This window comes from Caenorhabditis elegans, chromosome II (assembly GCF_000002985.6).
Source record: "Caenorhabditis elegans chromosome II".
In the NCBI taxonomy this organism is placed as follows: Eukaryota; Metazoa; Nematoda; class Chromadorea; order Rhabditida; family Rhabditidae; genus Caenorhabditis; species Caenorhabditis elegans.
Window position 1 is genome coordinate 4,797,286 of NC_003280.10, and position 20,977 is coordinate 4,818,262.

General features: G+C 35.8%; 2 protein-coding genes, 1 long non-coding RNA gene and 9 other non-coding genes across 14 annotated transcripts; 5 read left to right on the forward strand and 7 right to left on the reverse strand.

The window, feature by feature from the left end:
- The first annotated feature begins 85 nt into the window (after positions 1-85).
- htip-2 (Protein HTATIP2) lies at positions 86-894 on the forward strand. The gene is made up of 2 exons (NM_001393054.1): positions 86-399; positions 450-894. The coding sequence occupies exons 1-2, from the start codon at positions 90-92 to the stop codon at positions 794-796; spliced, it is 657 nt and encodes a 218-aa protein (NP_001379763.1). The 5' UTR covers positions 86-89; the 3' UTR covers positions 797-894.
- On the reverse strand, positions 866-14,801 carry rig-6 (Contactin rig-6; the record flags this gene model as incomplete). 3 transcript variants are annotated; one of them, NM_001026843.8, is made up of 13 exons in its annotated part: positions 866-1,278; positions 1,328-1,411; positions 1,464-1,804; positions 1,991-2,128; positions 2,178-2,601; positions 2,649-3,649; positions 3,700-3,884; positions 3,935-4,126; positions 4,366-4,492; positions 11,003-11,249; positions 11,678-11,915; positions 11,967-12,228; positions 14,738-14,801. In NM_001026843.8, the coding sequence occupies 13 exons, from the start codon at positions 14,799-14,801 to the stop codon at positions 991-993; spliced, it is 3,591 nt and encodes a 1,196-aa protein (NP_001022014.1). In that variant the 3' UTR covers positions 866-990. The 3 variants fall into 3 exon arrangements, 2 of the variants coding, with proteins under 2 accessions (NP_001022014.1, NP_001364725.1); NR_151554.1 differs by lacking the exons at positions 11,003-11,249; positions 11,678-11,915; positions 11,967-12,228; positions 14,738-14,801 and adding an exon at positions 4,537-4,559 and having other exon boundaries at positions 991-1,278; NM_001377791.2 differs by lacking the exons at positions 3,935-4,126; positions 4,366-4,492; positions 11,003-11,249; ... (1 more) ...; positions 11,967-12,228; positions 14,738-14,801 and having other exon boundaries at positions 867-1,278; positions 3,700-3,748.
- On the forward strand, positions 10,032-10,181 carry C33F10.16. The gene has a single exon (NR_051007.1). It is a non-coding gene; the product is annotated as an Unclassified non-coding RNA C33F10.16 (non-coding RNA).
- C33F10.17 lies at positions 12,342-12,453 on the reverse strand. Its single transcript, NR_051008.1, has one exon. It is a non-coding gene; the product is annotated as an Unclassified non-coding RNA C33F10.17 (non-coding RNA).
- C33F10.15 lies at positions 12,343-12,453 on the forward strand. The gene has a single exon (NR_051009.1). It is a non-coding gene; the product is annotated as an Unclassified non-coding RNA C33F10.15 (non-coding RNA).
- C33F10.19 lies at positions 12,644-12,785 on the reverse strand. Its single transcript, NR_051010.1, has one exon. It is a non-coding gene; the product is annotated as an Unclassified non-coding RNA C33F10.19 (non-coding RNA).
- C33F10.22 lies at positions 13,582-13,726 on the reverse strand. The gene has a single exon (NR_051011.1). It is a non-coding gene; the product is annotated as an Unclassified non-coding RNA C33F10.22 (non-coding RNA).
- C33F10.23 lies at positions 13,840-14,050 on the reverse strand. The gene has a single exon (NR_051012.1). It is a non-coding gene; the product is annotated as an Unclassified non-coding RNA C33F10.23 (non-coding RNA).
- Positions 13,866-14,012, forward strand: C33F10.24. Its single transcript, NR_051013.1, has one exon. It is a non-coding gene; the product is annotated as an Unclassified non-coding RNA C33F10.24 (non-coding RNA).
- Positions 14,051-14,148, forward strand: C33F10.21. Its single transcript, NR_051014.1, has one exon. It is a non-coding gene; the product is annotated as an Unclassified non-coding RNA C33F10.21 (non-coding RNA).
- A 760-nt stretch (positions 14,802-15,561) lies between the features above and the next one.
- Positions 15,562-16,943, reverse strand: linc-139. The gene has a single exon (NR_101683.1). It is a non-coding gene; the product is annotated as a long non-coding RNA linc-139 (long non-coding RNA).
- Positions 16,944-17,963: 1,020 nt separating this feature from the next.
- C33F10.20 lies at positions 17,964-18,272 on the reverse strand. Its single transcript, NR_051015.1, has one exon. It is a non-coding gene; the product is annotated as an Unclassified non-coding RNA C33F10.20 (non-coding RNA).
- Positions 18,273-20,977: the final 2,705 nt, after the last annotated feature.

Consider the following 20,977-nt stretch of genomic DNA (forward strand, 5'->3'; position numbering starts at 1 on the left):
CGTTTGTTTGAATTTGTTTGTTCTTCGTTTATGTCTGAATTTCCAATAATCTATTTTAAGATTAACTTTAATTTATCCATTACAGCAAAATGAGCAGCGCTTTCGTCGTTGGAGCAACCGGAGCTGTTGGTTCTGAGCTCGTCAAGCTGCTTGCCGAGTCTACAAAGTTTTCAAAAGTGGTTGTTCTCGCTAGAAGACCAGTCGACGGAGCCACTGGAGACAAGCTGATTCAAAAAACTGTCGACTTTGATAAGCTTGAAGAGAACGCCGAGGATATTCAAGGAGTTGACGTGGCATTCTGTGCTTTGGGAACTACACGTGGAAAGTCCGGTGCTGATGGATTCTACAAGGTCGATCACGATTATGTGATGAGCGCGGCAAAGATGGCAAAGGAAAATGGTAGATAGCAGCGACCTATATATTATGATCAATCAATATATAATTTTCAGGAGTCAAACAATTCGTCCTTGTTAGTTCCGTTGGCGCCGACGCTAGTTCTCGATTCTTGTACCCGAAAACCAAGGGAGAAGTTGAAAAAGAGATCGGAGAGCTCAATTTTGAAAAGTTCGTCATAATGCGTCCAGGATTGATTGAAGCGAAACGTCCAGAATTCCGAATCGGAGAGTTCCTCGGAAAAATTGTCACTGCACCACTCGGACTTTTCTCCAATCGTTTTTCAAGTTCTGCCACAGCCATTGCTCAAGCGATGATCAACGCGACACAGACCGAAGAAACCGGAAACCAAATTTGGAACAACTCGAAAATCGTGGAGGAATCCAAGAAATACACCGCATAACCTGTGGCTGCTTACTACCGGACTTATTACTGCTTTTAATGTTTAATCTCTATTTTGCTACTTCATGACTAATTTCAATAAAAAATGTATTTATTAAAAAATTACAAGTTGATAATCACCGGTATTTCTGTAGAAAGGTTTTTGGCAGAAAAAGAGAACATTCAAGTCATGACTGGGATGAAAGAATTGGGAACTTAGAGTCTCCATAGTAATAATAACAATAATAACAATAGAGATGGAATTGGTACATCGGAGCTTCCAGTTGTATAATCCATGGTTCCCGGGGAACCTAGTCGTATACTTCGAGGCTCGCTGATAGGACCGATGCCTCCAGGATTATATCCTGCAACTTTAATTGTGTACATGTACATCAGCTTCAATCCATCTAGACGAGCCGATGGATTCCGACGATCCGAAAGACGTTGCAGTGGCATGTCAAGCTCAATTGCTTCAGTAGCAGTTTCAGATATGTAGATGAAGATCTGGAATTTTCATATATTAAACATCGAATTCAGATTCTTCAAAACTTACTTTATATCCACATCCATTTTCTGTTCTATTCGGTTTCTGAAGTTCGATGGATGACCATTCCAGAATTGTAGTGTAGGTATCCTTCTGAAATTTTTTGAAATTACTAAAAGTTCCAGTTTCCAAATATTAATATTACCATCTGTTTCATCATCAACTTCCCGATCAACGGCGTTTCACTCGGTGGATGCTGTTTCGTGTGAATTCTGAACTTCTTACTAGCCGGCCCGAAACTGCCATGATTATCGATTGCTTTTAGATCACAATCGTAAGCAGTTTCTGCCTCCAGTCCACCCAACATCCAGAATATTCGATCGCTGGCAACAGTTGCAGAGATTTCGGATCCCGATAGATTGATACAGGTTATTTGAACGGCGTGTTTGGTATCACAATCGGAAGTGTTGTCCCATGTCCATGAGATGTTCACATGCGATGCGTTGATTGGTTTCACGTTGTGAAGTGACACTTTTTTGAGTTCACCTGCAAATTAATTAGTTATGACATACCGTACCGCTACAGTAATCCCTACAGTAACTCAATTTCTAACGTACAAATCAAAAATACGGTAAATGGTCTTGGCGCGACCGATATTTATTATATATTTAGTACCACTACAGTAACTGAAAAAATTTTTTCGAAGTTTCGCTGAAAATACTACAAACTCACCATGGCTATTTAGAAACGCAATAGTATCTGTGCCAACACTCCCATTTCCTTGATCATTGACTGGCCGAACGGCCAGCACAACCATCCTGCAGCCCTCGGTGGTGTTCAACTTCAAAATTGCTTGTGGTTGATCGGAATCTGAAAGTTATTTTTTGTATATTCGAAATAAATTTCTTCAATTGAATACCTAAATGATTTTCAAAGTCATCATCTTGATTTGAAAGTTTCATATCATCAGTTGCATTCTTTCCAACTGTAGCTTCACTCCATGAAACTCGATATCTCAAATTGTCTCCAGAAGATTCTTGTCCTATTTCGATAGGCTGCCATTCAACGAGCAACGTCTGTGAATCCAAAGATCTCCATTTCAGATTATCAATAGTTTCAGATGGGGCTCCAGGAGCCGTTTTAACCCAATCACTTGGAATCGATGGTTCCCCAATTGCAGCGGATTCGACTGATCGGACACGGAATTGATATTCAGTGTTCGGCAGAAGATTCTCGACAGTGATACTGTCCTTTTCCATATTCCCAACTAGTTGACGTTCTGCTGCTCTCCATTTCCGATTTTTACGCGTTCGAAGTTCCACAAGATATCCTTCAACTTTTGGCTGAAATCAAATATTTAGTAAAATCTAGAATAATAGTTCCAACTAACCGAATGATCTCTAGTATCCCTATGTTGAGGTGGAAGTCTCCATCTCAATCTGAACATTTTCTTCTTCTTCCCATCCTCATCCATCTGTTCAACTGTTAACGCAATTGGTGATGGGAGCTGAGGTTTGGTCACAAACTCTGAACTTCCTCCATACAGTGATGAGCACGCGAATCTTCCGATTTGTCGGCTTCCTGCCAAACTTTTTGGAACTTCAAGATCAACTTTCTGCTTCAAGTGACGTCCCTTGTGCCCTGATTTCTTCTCATGAACTTTTGATTTCAGTGATGGATATTCCTTGGCTGGTCGATCATTGATTTTCCATTCAAATAGAGCTTCAGGGCATTCTGCACTATTTTCACATGTTAATTCAACTTCACAACTCATGTTTACAGTCTCTTCATCCAAAAAGTTTGTCTTGATTGATGGCTTATTTACGACGATCAATTGAACTTGAGCGTGAGCTTTTCCAAGTTTATTATGAGCAGTACAGAAGAATAATCCAGCATCTTCATGAAGTACCTTCTCAATGCTAATAACTCCCTCCTCATCTCTGATCCTTCCCTTTTGTGGAAGCTTTGATCCTCCAGCATCTGCCCATTTTCCATGGAATCTAGGCGAAGCTTCAAAGATGCATGGTATGCTAACTGTTGATCCAAATGCTGCGAATACTTTTCTCGACATCGCATTTGGAGGGAACACTGGAGCAGAATCTTTTACTGTTAGGAGTGCAGAACTTGATGAGCTTCCAACATCATTTGAAGCTACACATTGGTAGACTCCGGAATCGGTTTCATCAGCAAACTTCAGGTGAAGAACGTTGTGATCTATTTTTAGACGCTTTCGTTTTTCAGCGGGAAGAAGTAATGGAACAATTGGTTTTGCATCCTTAAACCATTCCACAGATGAATAACTATCAGCATTTGATAAGAGACATTCGAAGCTGACATTTGACTCGGTTGGAACAAGACGATCATGCAATCCTTGTAGGATGGATGGTGGCGCTGAAATTTGAAATTGAGGTTTCAAAGTAGACATCCAGCAATTATATTACCTCTTAATTTGACATGAACTTCTCCAGCAGCAGACCCAAATGCATTCATAGCTACACACTTGTACTTTCCAGCATCTCCATAATTCACTTTTTCAATCTTCAAAACTCGCCCATAATTTGAAATGTGCGATCGTGCTGGAATAGGCTTCCCATCTACTCGAGACCATTTATACTGAGGAAGTGGACTGAAATTTTTTTTTAATTTTTACTTTAAAAATCAAACTATTACACTAACCTGGCATATGCAAAACATTCCAGATAAATTGAATCTCCAACTTTTGGGTCTTCAGGAAAGATTTGAGGCTGGGTAGAGTCCAATTTCGGTGGGAACGTTGAATTTACAAGTTTTGGAGTGGAAGAAATTAGTCTGAAGAATGGTCCATAGTGCCCAGATTGTGTAGAGTAGACAGAAAGTGAGCAGGCATAGCTGGAAAGGATTAGGTTATTTTGTAGTCTCAACTTTTCCGAAAGAATCAATTCAAGCCCAAGTTATCATAGGAGGTCTTATAATCAGATTTGGAGAATTAAATATTTTAATCTTATTAAAATATTCATTGGTTTTACTGATAATGAAGTAATGAACTTTAATCGAGACGTAATGGGGTTTATTTAAAACAAAACGGAATTCAATTATGCTCACCAAAGTTCAGATTTTTTCGATCTTACCTATCCTCATCCTCTGCAGTGACATATGAGAAGAAAAGTGTTCCATCCAAAGATATAAACTTTCGTTCATTTTGACTTAAGATCCGATCCGTCGAAGATCCGTACAACCAGGAGTAGGTTAATGATTCTGAAAAGGTTACAGTTAGTCTCATCTAACAATATTAGTTCTACCCAACAATCCAGTCGCTCAACATTTCTCAGTTTCCTCCCAATAAAAAATCTGTTTCTATTCTCAAAAAAAGATGCTGGACAAGAAGCTTCTGTCTGTGCGTGTTTGTGCATATGACCACAAAGTGATAGGATTTGAAGATGGGAAGAGACACCACCAAACATGCAAAAATCAAAAAATGGGTCAGCGGTAAAATAAAGAAGTTGAAGCGATATTAGGTATTGAGTGTGTGTGTGTATGTGTACGTGTATGTGCTGCCAGGATTACGGTAGGAAAGAAAAAAATATTACTGTAGTTTTGTGATGTGTTGAAAAGACAAAAAGACAGTCAAAAAGCTCATGTTTCATTCCGGCAAGATATATTAAATAGAGGTGAAATGATAAAGAGTCAATCACAATTGAAACTAAAAAAAATAAGTCAAATATCTACAGAGCTCAAAAAAACCGTATTAAGGGAGGTAATTATCACAACAACAACGAAAAAACCTGACAGTGTGAATATGTGAACCATTTGAAGAAAATTATCCATCCAGAAGCTTGAGTGATTTTAGTGCAAGTGCATGTTACGCTGAGAGATCACTCTAATATGTAGTATTACGGTAATACTAAATTTTGATCTCGTAGCTAAAACGACAGTAATTCAAAATCGAACTACAGTAGTAATTGGAAGAAGTACTGTAGCTTACGCATTCTCAGAATTTAGTGTTACTGTAATTGTGCATCTTTTCTGTGCACTACTATTAGAGGGTTAGTTATAAGGCTCATGCTGCAAGGCAAGCTTTAATTTCAGCCATTTCTAGACTCTTGTTTCTCTCAAGCTGTAACATTTCTGTGATTGTGCAGTGATTTGGTGTGCAAGTGCAAACAAAAGAGTGAGTATAAATGTGGTGTTCTCGTGGATGGAACACAAAAAGATCAACTGAATGATCGGAGGTGTAGCTCAACAAGATAAGCCTCTCGGAGCAATGGGTGCGAGTGCATTGGAAGGTGATGGGAACACATTCGGAAAATGGGTTAGGAGGTGCTCGTGGAATGGTGCAAAAGTGTATGTTAGTAGGAAGGCTTTGAACCAGCCAGCGGTGGGGGACGACGGACAATCGGGAAATGGTGCAAGTGAGAGCATTGTGGGAAGAATGCAAGGAATTCTTTATCTATCTGAATGAACAATTTTCTGAATGGTTTTTTCTGTTACGAAAAAGTGGAAACAAAACAGGAGGAAATTTATGTGTAAAACATTAGAAGAAAGTGAAGAAAAAGGGAAAAGTGTTGATAAGGAAGGGGGAGAATGGAAGGAGTTGGTTGCAATTTGATTAAAAATTGATAAGAACGTTTAATTGATGATGATTGAACCGACACACATACACTTAACAATCACTGAACTTTGAGTCTATAAATTTTCCCCAAAAATAGTTTCCCTTGTTTCCCGACGGTTCTGAAAATTAAAAAAAATTTCAGTTCCTAATTTTGTAGCGACTTGGGTTGTATGACTACCAAAGGAACAACATTATTGCGATTCTCTCTGAAAATTTCAGAATCGGACCATTTTAAAGACCGAGAAAATTTAACTAAAAAGTACTGTCAGGGGCCGATAAAAACATAATTTCGTGGCGAGACCCAATTATAAGAACTTGAGAAAATTTTATATAATTTTTTAAAGAAATAATTCTAAAAATCTAGTATAAAGTTTTGATAAAGATGACACGGAAAAAGTCTCAGAATACTTTAATAAACTACAACTAAATCGTCTAGAATGCAGATTCTTTGAAATCTGAACATCCTTTTGTGTATACATTTTGTAAACATTTTCTCACACACTAAATGTGTACGTAACTTTCAACATATCTAGTCTTCATCTATCTAAAGATAGTTTACACTGCCACGTCACCAAAAAAAGAGACCAGTGAATCTAGTTTCTCTTTCGAAGACAAAAATGTTTATGTTGAACAATTCTTGATATAGCACTTGAAAGCTTAGTAGGACAAGACAAGAATAAACCAAACAAAATGAGAATGGAATATATATATGATGTCTTGCAAGACATGTCTTAATTTAGAGAACAATCTAAAGATGAAAAGTGTCAAATAATTTGGAAAAGCATGAAGGATGGGCTCCACCCGAAACCGCCAGGAGGAGCCGTTCTCAGTGTTTGCTCAATCTTTATATTATTGACATTTCGATTTGATAGACTAAATCAAGATTGATTGCGGCGCGATTGGAGACAGCCAAACAGAAACAAAAGGTGTTTGAGAACGGGGAATCATCATTGCAATTGAAAAAAAATGAAGAGAGAAATTTAATGAGATCGTCGTTCCAAGGCCGAGAAGACGATGAAAGACAATGAAGATATATTACATGAATATATCTATTCCACCGCAGATGTTCCGTTTGGGAACGAAAAAGAAAATAACATTAACTATGTGATAACCTAGTTTTCGACGAGAAGCAGTTCATCTACACTAGTCTTCAGTGACATTTATCTTGGTTGGTTTGAAGGGTATACAAAATTTGCCAACTACAAAAGTATAAAGAAAGATGTGAGAAATATTTTTGCAGTTGAAGAATTTTTTATTAAAATCAAGGACATTCGAGATAGAAGTTGACAAAGCTAATTGTAAGCTATAAACTTTTTCGAATTGAATTATTCGAGGCTTCTAGAAAGTCACAAAATTGCCTAACAGCCCTTACGACAATATTTTCCTCCAATTTACACAGAAGCAATGTTAACTTTTTAAAACTGACTTCAATGAGGGAAGATAATTTAGGGAAGATTATTCAGAAAACCCTTTTTTTAATCATATTTCCAAGATTGAAATCTATTTTAATCTTGGTTGATTTAAGCATAATGATCGAATGAAACTAGACGACTTTTTAACTGTTATGCCTACAAAATCCTAAAGATCTCTGCCAGAATTTAAGCATGCCGAATAAAGCTATATTGGCATAATTGTACCTAATTAGTGACCGTTACGTAAACAAGAGAGATATCTCTTAAAGCGAACAGAGGCCAGAAGACACTCAGGCTAACAACATCGTCATCGTCTCAAGTGTTTCTTCTTCCAATGCTTCTCCTTGAAAGCGAAATGAACGTTATATCCAGGCATCTTATCGAGTTTTCCTTTTCGCATTGGTTTTTCATTTTATTCTTCCGCGTCCGCTTCTGCGCGCGGGCTGCCGTGCAAGAAAAAAGTCGGAAAAGACGGATGAATCAAAACTAAAAAAACACAGAGAGATACAGTTGATAAGGAAGTATTTGGATAGAAGACTAGGAACAAGATACGGGGCGAATCGAAGATTACAAGAAAGTTGACGGATGGGAGATGAAGGCGCCGAATCTTCTGTCTTTTCCCCGAGGGAATATGGGGAGTTCTAATCAGGTTAGGGTCAAATTGAGCGAGTTGTTGCACCATCTCTCGATAGTTAGTAAGAAGCTGATGAGAGAAGAAGCGGAACTCGAAAAAGCGTTAGAAAATGGAAAAGCGTAGGGAGTTAGGGCTGCGGAAAAAAAGAAAATAAATGGCTGGTGCTGAAGCGGTTTGAGATGGCCACACTTTCAACTTACTTTGGGAATATTCGGAATACTCGTAGTAGATTTAAAGATTTGCACTAGATTCGGGTAGAATAGGAGGGCTAGACTAATAGTAAAACTAAACCAAACTAAAAACTCTTGTGTTCCTCTTTTCACTTTCAGATGTGAACACTTTAAAAATAGCAGGCTAAACATTATGTCAAGTTGGAAAATGTCATTAGTTCTAAAATACGGTAAATTTAAAATATTTGGAAACCTATGTAGTAGCTGTAGATCCTGTGTAGATTCTAGATTCGACAAAATTTATTAATTAAATCCGTTAAGCCAAGTTATATCTTATTATTAGAACTTTCAGTTTTATTAAAGAGAACAATTCAAAAGTTATTGATACATAAAGTAAGCTCAAGTTTCTTTCTTTTTTTTTCAAAGTTCCTTACCCTAACCTAGGTCTGATCTCTTTAATCTGAAGGCTTTTAGAAGGCGGGACCATTATTTCTTGTGGGCACCGATAATGTGAAAATGCGGACTTTTATCTATCAATCGCACTTACTGATAGTACATTAAACATCAATGAGGAGATAAAGTTGAATGCAAGAAAACGCGAAGGAACCAGGCGGCTCTTCTCTTCGTTTCGCAAAATTGGTGAAGGAACTCGAAAAGATAAATCATCGACAGGTGGCTTCTCCTGCTCAAAGAAGCTTCTAGGATTTCTGCTTGAGAGCAACATGAGCTCATTGTGATGTATTCAGTGATATGTACAACACCGAGCGATCACAACAAAATTGATGTGATTCAAATTATCAAGCAAACTAACTTTTATATTTCAAAATTTGTACAGTATGCCTTTTGGCAGGTTCTTTTACTAAAAATAAATTTTCGGAGGTTTGCCAGAAATATTTCAAAAAGTTCAACAAGTTACTGGTGCGACCACTGAATTCAAAAAGCTGAGAAAACGGAACAACCCATCAAAACCAGAAAGAACACAAAAGAAGACATCTTCTTCTATATTTGACATATTTTCCAAAAGGGAGAAAAGCTTGTCGCTTCCTTTTCTCTCTCAAGGGACAAATTCATCTACAGAGCCGACGTGTGAAGAAGAGATGGTGGAGTAGGAGGAGCGTTTCTCCCTACTTTGGCTAATCACGATTGAAGTGGGGGCTCCTATAGAAGCGCTCGAATGCAAATGATGGGCACCTACATAAATCTGCATTTACAAGTTTTTACGAGTTCGGCAATTGCGACGGGAAGTTGTCATTTCGAAGAGGGAAGAGGGTAAGGGAAACTAATAGTAAAGGGGGTTTCTTTAAAAAGGGTGGACAGTGCCGGTCATAATTAAATCCAAAATCGTGTGATATATGTAAAATTTTGCAAAGTTTCAAATGAGTATAACTCTAAGACTAGGAGACTTTACAAAAATGTAAACTATTAAAATGTTGTTCAGAAATATTTCTCTCAAATATTAATTTTTTCTATTTTATTAATCAATGACACCCACAGTACATCCGGTGCCACGTCATGACCGCCTTTCGCAATTAGAATTATTTTGAGAAGAGTCAGGTGGCACAAAGTTCGATGCTACACCAATGTGTAATAATTGGTCGAAAAAAATGAACAGCTCACGAGAAAAAAGCACTTTTGAGCATTGTGTAACATTTTAAAGAATCGAAATATTTTTGACAAAGAAATGTATCATGGGAAAGTTGGTGCCTCTCCATAAAATCACAAAAAAACTGTATAGCAATGTGTCATTGGGAAGAAAGGAGAAAAAAAGAAAAGGAATGTTTCTCGTATTTTGTTAGGAAAGTTGAATTTTTAGGAAATTTCTGAGCAAGTCAAGCTCCAAGATTCGTCGTATTTCAAGAAGTGCACAATGAAAATAAAATGCAGCAGAATCCAATCCATCATCGTAGAACATACACTTGACTAATCTCTTTTCATGACTTCTTTTTCAAAAAAAAAGAAGTACCTACTTTTCCTTAAAAAGAACACGGACCCCTTCTCTTATTTTTTTTTGGAGAGTAGTTAATTCTAGATTCTCTCGATTTGATTGATAGGTGAAGAGGAGAAGGAGTGAAAGGAAATTGAAAGGAAATTTAAGAAAAATGAATGGAATGAGAAATCGAGATTGCAAAAAGAGGGGGAAACTGTGAAACTGGGTACTTAAAACTACAAAAAAACTGAAAATGTTAAAAATTTGAGTGAAAATTTTACAAAAATAAGAACAACTTTAAACTGTGGTTTTGGAGGGAGCTACAACACAAAAATATAGCTAAAATGGATATCATTGCCTCAGCCTACGGTTACGCTTTCAAAAAACCGTATGTAGGCAAGCATAAGGCAGGCGCCAACGCTAGAAACCATGCCTACCTGACAATCCTCAATTAAAATAAAATGTAAAGTTTTAGCCCATTTAGATATCTGATGCAAAGCTCCAGAAGATCGTTGATCAAATTTTGTCATTAGAAAATAATAGAGAAATTATCGTGTAAGACTCTTGTAATTTTTTGAAAATAAAAAAAAATCAAAAACGAAATTCAAAAATCTAAAATTTTATGCTAGAATAATACTTTTTGAATTGTTTGAAACTGACGAAAATCTAAAATTTCGAATTTTCAAGAGGTTCCGCCGAGCTCTCTAGAAGTGGTTCGAAATGTAACCTGATCTAAATGGAAATCGAGTGTGAGAAATTCAGGAAAAGCAAGAAACTGTGGGATAAGTCGTTGTGAAAACCAAGGAGTGAAGTTTGTATCTTTTCGCTTTGAATTTGCCAAGAACATACAAATACATGACGAGAGGAAGAAGAAGTTTGGTGGTCCCATGCGCATGCACACATAGACAGAAAAAAGAGGCCCCTAATGCTGTCGCTTGTCGTCGGCACATCTTCTTTTTGGAAGTTTAGAGAAAAATTGAGCGACTACCCTTATCTCTTTAAAATTAACTTACTTGGTTGATGTGCTGGAGCATCGCAATCCAGTTTTGCTCCGCCAGTTGCTAGGGAATAAACGTCCAGGCGATGTGGACGGAAGGGATCGATGAATGAAGGCTTCAGGAGGATCGGAGGACTTCTGACTTCTCCAAGAGAATTTCTTGCGGTACAGTGGAAGGATGAATAAGCAAGGGTAGAAGATGCGGGAACTAGAAGATTTCCACCAGAGAGAAGATATGATACATTTGACATTGAAGGACTCAGCTAAAATTTTTAATATAAAATTGGAAAAAATAAAAATATTTTATGAAAAAATTCATAAATAATAACATAAATATTTAGGACATATTCATATGTTTCAACATTTTTAAAAAACAATTAATCATATTTCGGACAACAAAAAAAAGGTTTTACACATAAATTTGTGTGTCAAAGTTTTTAGGACTTTTTTGTCTAGACTATGTATTAAGGAAAAATCAGGGAAATTTAGAAATGTTTTTTCTTACATTAGAACCTAGAAAACCTAAATAAATATTGGACATTCCCGGCTTGATCTTTCTTGATACTTTCAATGTAAGAAATTGTTGAACTTATTCGAATTTTGGCTAATAAAAATTGATTCCTAGCACTATTTAGCGTTTTTTATAAACAATTATTTCCCGCTTTCAGTTTTCCAACAGCGAAAAACTCACCACTTCCACATCATTCTTGTACCATGCCACAGTTGGTTTTGGATTTCCTTGAACTGTGCATGGTAATGCAATATAATCAGCATCATGTCTTGGATGGAAATATATTTCTGATTGTCCAGTTAAACTGATTTGTGGGGCACCAACTGGAAGAAGCTTCTGCTGAAAGAGCAACGATCGGCGAGCCATTTTATTCAGAGAGCAGATGAATGGAAAGTGTGATGATGGATTGATTGTTATTCTGAAATTAAAACGTTTTGTATTATTTGACTTTTAAAAATTGTGAACTTACATTTTATAATTTCCGTCTTCAGTTCTATTCAATGCCTGTCCCATGCCACCAACATGAAACGTTGGCTCTGATAATCCATTTTCATGAAGGTTCTTCAGCAAATCCATAACATCTTCTAAAAGAAGTGTAACACTTGTATCCATTAGTTCCCCTCCTTCATGATGGCAGTACTTCTTTGAATGTTTCAAGTTGGCTGGAGCAATGACTATTCGGACACATTGATCGCTGGCAATTTGCCATCCAATTGGGCATGAGGCTTCGTCTGAAAAAGTTATTTGCATGAAAAACTATTTATTTTAAAATGATATTATTTTTTAACTTAATTGGATTCAGAAATTCTTCTAGACTATTTGAAAATTTTGAAATCAGACATTTTAAACTGCAATTGGTTGGAAAAAGTGATAACTAAGACTGCCCTGAAATTCCAAAATTTTCGCTTTTCAAGCTCAAAGTCTCTCGTTGAAATAAATTTCAGAAACCAGCAACTGTCAAAACTTCCGATTGCCGCACACCTCTGATTCTTGGCACCTAGTTTAACCTTACAATTAAATTTTCAGAAGTCCCTTTTACTCTCAGCCCTCTCCTAATATCCCAAATATTGAACACCAATCTCCATCAAGGAAATCAGTTTGAAAGAGAATATCTCATTTCAATTCTTCAAGTATCTCTTTCCTCGTTCTCTCAGTTTTCCCTATGGAACCAGTTATTTCGGTTCATTAATCGTGCCTTCTTCTCAGTTCATCATCACAACCGTGTGCTGAGACGTGAGCAATTTAGAACGGGAGATTCGTCTTTTCGAATCTCATTAGGTAACAGACTAGTAATCATCGAACCATCATGGAAGGAGAGACAACCATTTATTACATAATCTATTACCTCGCAAGAAACGGACACAACACATGCTACGCTTCTTTTGTTTGGTTAAGCAGCCATGTCAAATTATTTCCCGTTTTGATTATGGGAAGAAAAAATATTTGGATGATTTTTTTGGAATAAAATATGGTTTTTCTTAATTCAGAAAAGCAATATCGTTTGGTTAAAGGCAAATGGGTGGTAGGATTTTTGAGGAGAATTGAAAAATAGGATAAACTTGAATTAATGTTTAGAACTTCTAAACTGTTAATAAAATTCAAGCATACCTAAGCATACCTAGAAAGCTTAAAATGAGCTCAAAACTGGACGAAAATTGGCAACTCTTTTTCAAAATTTTATTTATTTTTTGGTTTCTCATAAAAATGATAGTGAGTTACTCTTTTTTATACTTCATTTATTGAACAATTTTTGTTGAACTCGAAAATACCTGAGATACATTTTTACATAAAAGAGCAAGGTCGGTGCAAGACAAATACAGAAAGTAAAGTATTTCTCAGGAATAAAAAAATACTTTTAAAAAATACTTAAGAAAAGCATTCAGATTCTTCTTTGAAAATTCCTTATTACATTTTCCCCTAAAATATTGCTACAAAAATCTATCTTGCCATTTTAAAAATTGAGCAAGTTTTTGGGCAACACATTTTTCGGAGCCCATCTTGCGAGCACACATGCTCATTAATCAATGTAATTCAGCTTCAAAAGTGACACCTTTGTCAGGCTGATCCCATCAAACTATTTCAAATGACCTCTCATTTATTTTCCTCATGTTCTTCTTCTTCTTGCTCTTCACACTTAATCTTCAGCCGTTCATCATAGGCTTAGTTGTTCTCCACAACACAGCGAGCTTGATTATTTGATCCGAACGCAATCTGTCGAGCACTTTCGGCACCCCCGGCACATCCCCTCTTTACAAAACACGTCGCGAGCCATCATGTATGATTGGCACGTGGCATATATCATAATTATTGGTTATAAAGTAGCATTTGCGGTAAAGCTAGGAGATGAGCGAACACGGAGCAAAAAGGCTCCCCCCTGAGGTGTCAAGTGGCAACAATCAAATTTGTGTGTGGATGTGTGTGTGCACTTGCCGCCTTCGAATGTATACTATCATAATTCTATTCTCACCTCTCCTTACCCTCTCTCCCGACCCATCTTTTATTGTCATGTTCCCCTTGAAGCAGTAAGAACCAACCTCAACACAAAAAATCGCTCCCCAGATGACAAATTTTGCATTAATTCAGCGGAGAGATGCTCATTTTGTTGTGAAAAATGGGGAAGGAAAAGCTGGATGAAAAATGGGAATGTGTGTGCCGGTGAAGTGGACACAAACGGCCCTACTAAATCCAGAAGCATTTTTGTTGACCTAAGCGGACGCTGGGAGGATTTGACATGCTTGCGGGGGACGATGTTCTTTTTTCATAGGAAGAATTAGGTGAATCGGAAGTTTTCTGAAGTTCAAATCAACTATTTTTTTGACAGAAAGCTAGTGGGAAACTTTTTGTCATTTATCAGATAGTATGTCCAGAAAATGCAGAATCTATGTATGAGCCTTTAAGTCACGGTTACTGTATTTCATGGCAAGAAATCGTTTAATACTGAAAAATTTCAGACCAAAATTTTCAGATAACATTTTTGAAATTGTAGGGCTAGAAAACTATGTGAAGTAAAAATTTTGCAAATTCCTTTTTATGCCTACCTGCCTGTCTGCCGCCTTATTTCCCACGTCGATTACTTCGTAAGCAGACAGGATAGTTTTTTTGGAAATGCGCATAGCTTTTGAAATAAGTTTTTTTTTAACCCGTTGACTATTTTTATTGAATTCTTTTTATTTTTTAAGTTAAGTTAATTTCTTATAAAGTTTGTCTATTGTTTTTCAATTTTTAAGATAAAAAACTCACCAATCAACGCGTTCACAAATCCAAATAGCAAAAATATTGAAATACACCGAATAAGCATCATCATCGTTGTAGTTTTTGGAGCATCGTCCCGAAAAATCCCGATTTTTGATGTGTCTGCAACGTGATGGTAGTGCGGAGGAAAAAAGTTGTCAAGGAAACAAAAATATGTTCTCACGGGTAAAAAATATATAAAACTGACTAGGTGGGGGAAAGAAGAGCGGAGAAGGAATAAAACTTCATCAAAAAAGTATTGGTTTTTAAGTATATGGGAAGAGTAGCCTATAATTAAAAATGTCTGAAATTTGTGAATTTCAAAAAAAAAAAACTTTTTTATTTTTCTAAAAGGTATTCTAATTTAGATTTCCCCACTAACAACTATTGCATTGGATATATTGTGAACATTTTCTCTCGTTGTTTTTGCTATGGCCCATCCAAATGCCCATCCCAAAAAAAAAACCAACTGCATCCCTGATTTCCCGTGGTATAGCGGGGCGCGATGAAAAGAGGTAAAAAGCTCAGGGGCCCCGTCGGTTTCTGTGTGAATTATTCACAAACACGCAAACCAAAAGAGCCATCTCTTCTATACCTCTTCATAGAGTCATGAACCCGAAAAAAAATAATAATAGTTGGTAGCGGAGATTTTTTGAGATTTTCTAGTTGCGCGGAGCAAATGAGAACTTGTTCAAAGCAGTATCAATGTTTTTTGGTAAATTGAAACACTGAAAAGTTTCGGTTAGCTACAAATGTAACTGATAATTTTTAAAAGATGAAGATTATTGTAAAATATTTCCAAAAAAATAATGATTTCAGGCAGACAAGAAATTCAGTTTCCTATAAATTTATCAAAAAAATTGTAAACTGACAAAATACGTGCAAAACACATTACTACATTTGGACAGCGAAACATGTTTTGAAAAAATCAAAGACAACCGAGACATACGCCGTCAAAGTAGAGCAATAAGGGTGGCAAGTCTAATAGGCAAAATACGGTAATTTTTCAAAATTTTCAAGTTTTTTCAAAAAAATTGGCATTTCGAAAAACTGTTTTTTTTTCAAATTGCACTAGACAAAAATTCCGAAAGAACTGAGCAAAATTAGAATGTGGTAGAATGTGGATGAAAAAAAGTTTACAAAAAGGAATCGAAAAAGTGTATAAAAACGGGGAAAGAAAAAAGGCGAGCCCGACACATTTCAATGTAATCCATTGAAAGATGACCGGCCATTTTTCAAGGACACCCACGATTGCAGCCAATCAAACTAAGTCTTTCTGGAATTTGGAAAGTTTTTCCTGTTTCCATAAAAAATTTTATAAAATGTATAAGAATATCATTCATCTTGTGGACATCAGAAACTAGGTCACAACTAGGTCCCGCCCAGAATGCGCGGAGCAATGGGAGAGAGGAGGTCTGGTAGCAAACTGCTAATCCCAAGCAAAAGCATAAAAGTGAACAGATTGTGCAATGTGCCACATTGAACAGGCGGTACACTACCAAAAAGAGAGGAAAGAGGGGTAAGAGAACGGTTATTTGGGATAAGGAGATGGATTTATGGGTTTGGAGGATCTAATGACTTCCGGTTTTTTTTTTTAAATTAAAATTTGGAAACTGCTTGATTTATCAAAAATATATTAGAAAAAAATGAGCTCTGAAACCCTATTGGTACGCGGTTCAATAAAAAAAAGTTTCTGTAGATTTTCAAGTATTTTCGAAAACTCAGTAGGTTAGAAACCTTTTTGGAATTGTTCGATTTTGTCTGGTTTCTCCAAATTTAGTGAAGAACATTGTAGAGATTAAATGGCGCCTCCCGGGCTTGAAAACGGTTCCCCGACTCTGCGTGTTCACGGAGCGACAATAGCTGACGCTTCATTTCAAAATACCTAAATGAAAAAATATTTCCTTCTTTAAACTCGCATGATAAAGCATCGATAAATTTGCAGTCATCATCATTCCACCAAAAAACAAAGCGAGTTGTATAGTGAAACCACTCGAGATTCACCTACCTCTGCTCCACTTTACTTTACTAATTGTCACTTATTCTATTTATTTACCCCGCAATTCCCTGACTTGAAATGGGATGTTTTTCCAGCTGTTTGGAAGTAACAGTACAAAAAAAAAATTCCAGGGTCTGTTTAATAATTTCAATGCGAATTGTAAATCAAAGTTTCAGTTTAAAATTGTTCCAAACTGTATACAAAACTAATATGTTCCTGATCAGATATGTGCGGCATATGCCGATCGGCACATTTCCAACATCACATTTTTCTTACCATTGTGCCTCTTTTGGAAACTTATTTAGAAATACAAAAGAAATTTCCGAAAAGAACTTTATTTTTAATTAGTTCGTAGTTTCAAAAATTTGCTCAAAAACCGCCATATATGCCTCAATGTGCCGGATGAATGTGCCGATGGGCACATTGCGACTTCGAATTGTTTTTATTAAACATGATATTGCTTTCAAAAAGTACAAATTCTCATCTACATTTCTATATAAATTTCCAGAAAAACAATCAGGGCACTTCAATTGAAAAAAAATGTTAGAAACATTTAGTTGCAAGAAAACAAAACCGCGGTTCTTTATGAAGACCGCCAATTTAAAGAGGTGTCATATGGGAATGATCTCATTGTGACGGGGCCAGAGGACGAACGGGTGTAAAATTTCGCGGATCCTTTACCCTTCTTCACTCGTTCACAAATCAAATGTATTCCTATTTTATTTCCACGCAATTGAATGAGTGAGAGAGTAACCAACACAACATCATCTCCATGATCTCTTTTCTCAAGTTTCTTGGGTGTTCAAGTAGTTGTAGAAAAGAGCACAAGTATGAATGGCCTCAAAGTCCTCAGATGACCCTTTAACGGCTGGTAGGGATTACGTATGACCAGACCACCCAAACGATTACAACATACATACAAACAAATTCGAAGGAAGGAGATGATTTATATGCAGAGACAGAGAATAAGAGATGCACTTTAGATGTGCTTGGTAGGAAATATTTGGAATTTGGAAAGACGGGGTTTCTGTAAAGCCACATGAGTTCAAAAACTTTCTACATAGGTTTTGAAAAAAAAGATGAAAATTTCAAAGGAAAAAAGAAACTCAGTTTTCGGTTTCCTTAAAGTTTGCAACCGAATAGGATTTTACAATTTAATTCGTTAATTTTAAAACCGACCCATACCTTTCATAAACATAAATTTTCAGACTAACATACTTTGAAGAACAAACAAAAACCTCCAAGAAAAAAACAAGACAAAGCTAACTGGATTTTCTGATGAATAATCCATGATCACGAAACGAGACAATAATGAGTAAAAAAGAAGAAAGTTGGGATAAGGAACCCCATTAACTTCCTACCAATTACTGCCATCCGTCACCCATTTTTCGTTCAATTGTTCTTCATCTATTATACACATCAAGTGTGTTTCAAAACTCAAAAGAATTAAGGAAACAAACGATTAAAAGAGGAGGGAGAAAATAAAGAGTAACCTGGGTAAGGCAACGCGGGAGAAAAGATCAAATTACACCATCTTGCTGCTGCTTCTCTAAATGGCCCTACCGACACAGAGCCTAGGAGAGGTACTTCATAGTAAATTATGTTTGTTTTAATGGGATGGAGGGCCAGATATCTATCTTTATTTGGATAGATCGTCAGTTGGAAAAGGTGTGCTACTGTTCAAATGTGTGTTCCTTTTCTATTATAGCTTTCTACGTTGCTACATATACATGCAGAAATCGTATGAACACTTATAGGATGCTGAGCAGCTTAAACCTAGAAATTGAGAACTTTATAGCCTATTAGATAATTGAAAATTTAAAGAGTGTTTGACTGTGTTAATCAATTTGACAATTTAAAAATTCTTGGAAATTTGGAGATTTCACCATAGAATCTACAGTTTAATTTTCGTACATAACTTGCAATATCATTCCGATAATATTTTCAATATTTGAATACCTATAGTAGTTTTTGTTTAGATGTACAAAATTTATTTTACAAATGTATTTTGGTATTTAAATTCCAAAAAACAATATGCGCACTAGTTGCAAATAACAACATAGAAAGAACGATAACTATAGACTTCAAACTTTGCAAAAATTGCAAATTAAAAAATCTGAAAAATCACTTTAAATGAAGTAGCAAAACTAAAATATTTCAACAGCTGTTTCATTCTTTGCAGCAACTGTACTTTTCTGTGAATCTCAGCGAGCGCGCGTAGATCACCGATTATAGAAAAATAAAACAAATAGAATCTAAACGAACGGAAGGATTCCAATGATTGTTGTAGACATTTCTGATTGGAAAACACAACAAAAAACACTGGATTAGTGGGAAGAAACCAAATGGTTCGAACACATTTTTGTGGGCGAGAATTGTTTTTGTTGTTGCGCAGGATTTTTGGAAATTTCACAAAATACCTGTACAGTTTTGTTTTGAAATTGTTTCCAAATGAGCAATATCTAAAGTTTCAAAAAAGAAACAAGAACAAATTGTAACAAAATCCTCAAATGACGTTAGTCCGGCTAAGAATTTCAACGATATAAAATGAAGAGAAAAGTCTTGAACAAACAAATACTGGTAAAAAGAATAGAGGCAAAAAAATTGAAAACTTAACTGAAATCTGAGACAATGTTTATTTTTTCAAGGATTAATTGAAATCGACGAGATTTTGAAAAACTTTTGAGATTTCGAATACCAAACTACAGCTCACATTCGAAAGAGCATAGTGCACATAATGAAAGTGAACGCATGTTTGGAATTAATTTCGGAATGATTGACGAGTCTCTATTCAATTCAACTAATATCCTTCCGAGCCTCTGCCGGTGATTCTTATGCAGAACGGGCAGGGAGAGCTCTTTCTATTCACACTTTTATGACTTTAGGCGGGAGATCAGCAGCTGGAATGAAAGAAAAAGTAGTAAATGTATACGTTTTGATTTATATTTTATTGTTATTATGTTTATGAAATCTTTGAAGTCTATAATTTTAAAGTTTTACTTTTGGAAATTCTGAAAAATAAAATTCGAATGCATTGCTCGAAATGAAATCGCAGTACAAAATTGGAACTTCACATAGTTTAGAATAATTTTATTCAATTTTGGCAAACATAATTGAAGCTTTCCAATTTTTAACTGAAAATTTCGAACTTTGTTAACAAAATTTTCAACATTTTAAGTGAAAATTATCAGAATTGTTTGATAAAATTGTTGTGGGTTTTTCGAAAAAAAATTAAGAATTTTGTGACAAATTTTTGTGAACAAAATTTGAATTCAAAAACACAAGAACAAAAGAAGGTTTTCAACTATAAGATGTAATTTGTTACTGCAACATTTTCAGAGTAAACTTTTTCAGGAAATGAACTTCTAGAAAATAATAGCATGTATGTTAACCTTAAAGCAGTTAGAAATACAATGGTGAACGGCTGGTAGCTGAGGTTGGGGGTGGCAGCTTCTATCTCGCTTTCAAAATTATATGTTACCATGAAAAGAAATGAGAGGGAACGAACGGGAATTGAGGATGAGGTGTTGGTGGACATATTCAAGAGGTAATTGGTAGTGTCATTTGAGTTATTTCTTTTATTTTCAGAATATTTTATCTGACGAAAAGTTATGGCACGTTTCCCACATAAATGATGGCCGCTTCTTATGACAAAAATGATAAGATAAAAGGGAAGAATGGTACCAAATAGCGGCAAGTTGATAGGAATGAATAATTGACAAATAGTTGTAAAATATCGGAATTTGTGCTAGCGGTTTTGTTTTTAATGTGGCAAGGGATTGAATATATGAAAAAACGATTACAACAGTGTACTTTAGAAATTTTTTCCATGTTCTATAGATATTTTTATAGAATTTACTTAATTTTCATAATAGTTCGTTGAAAATTTATAGGGCACTTACAATTTTGCACTCTAAAATCGAAATTTCAAAATTGCCGACAAATATTACCAAACTATAGTTTGCAAAAGAATTTATTAGAGATTTCGCTTGTAGTTTTCAGCCAAAATTAATCAAAATTATAATATACGGCTTTGGTCCAAAAATTCATATTTTAGACTTATTTTATCAACATTTAATTTTTCAAATAAAGGTTGTGTTGATATAATAATCAGCATTTTGAAAACCAATCCTCACATACATTAAAATAAATCACAAAGCAACAGGGTTTTCTGAGCAATTTTGAGTAATATATTTGAAACTTTTTTGCAAACTACAGACTACAAACTTCAAGCATTATCCACGCCTGAG

Excerpts from the sequence above, each read along its gene's own strand:
- htip-2 (NM_001393054.1), top strand. The coding sequence starts at position 90 with ATGAGCAGCGCTTTCGTCGTTGGAGCAACCGGAGCTGTTGGTTCTGAG. Across the intron at positions 400-449 it reads AAAGATGGCAAAGGAAAATG|GAGTCAAACAATTCGTCCTT; the intron begins GTAGATAGCAGC and ends TATAATTTTCAG.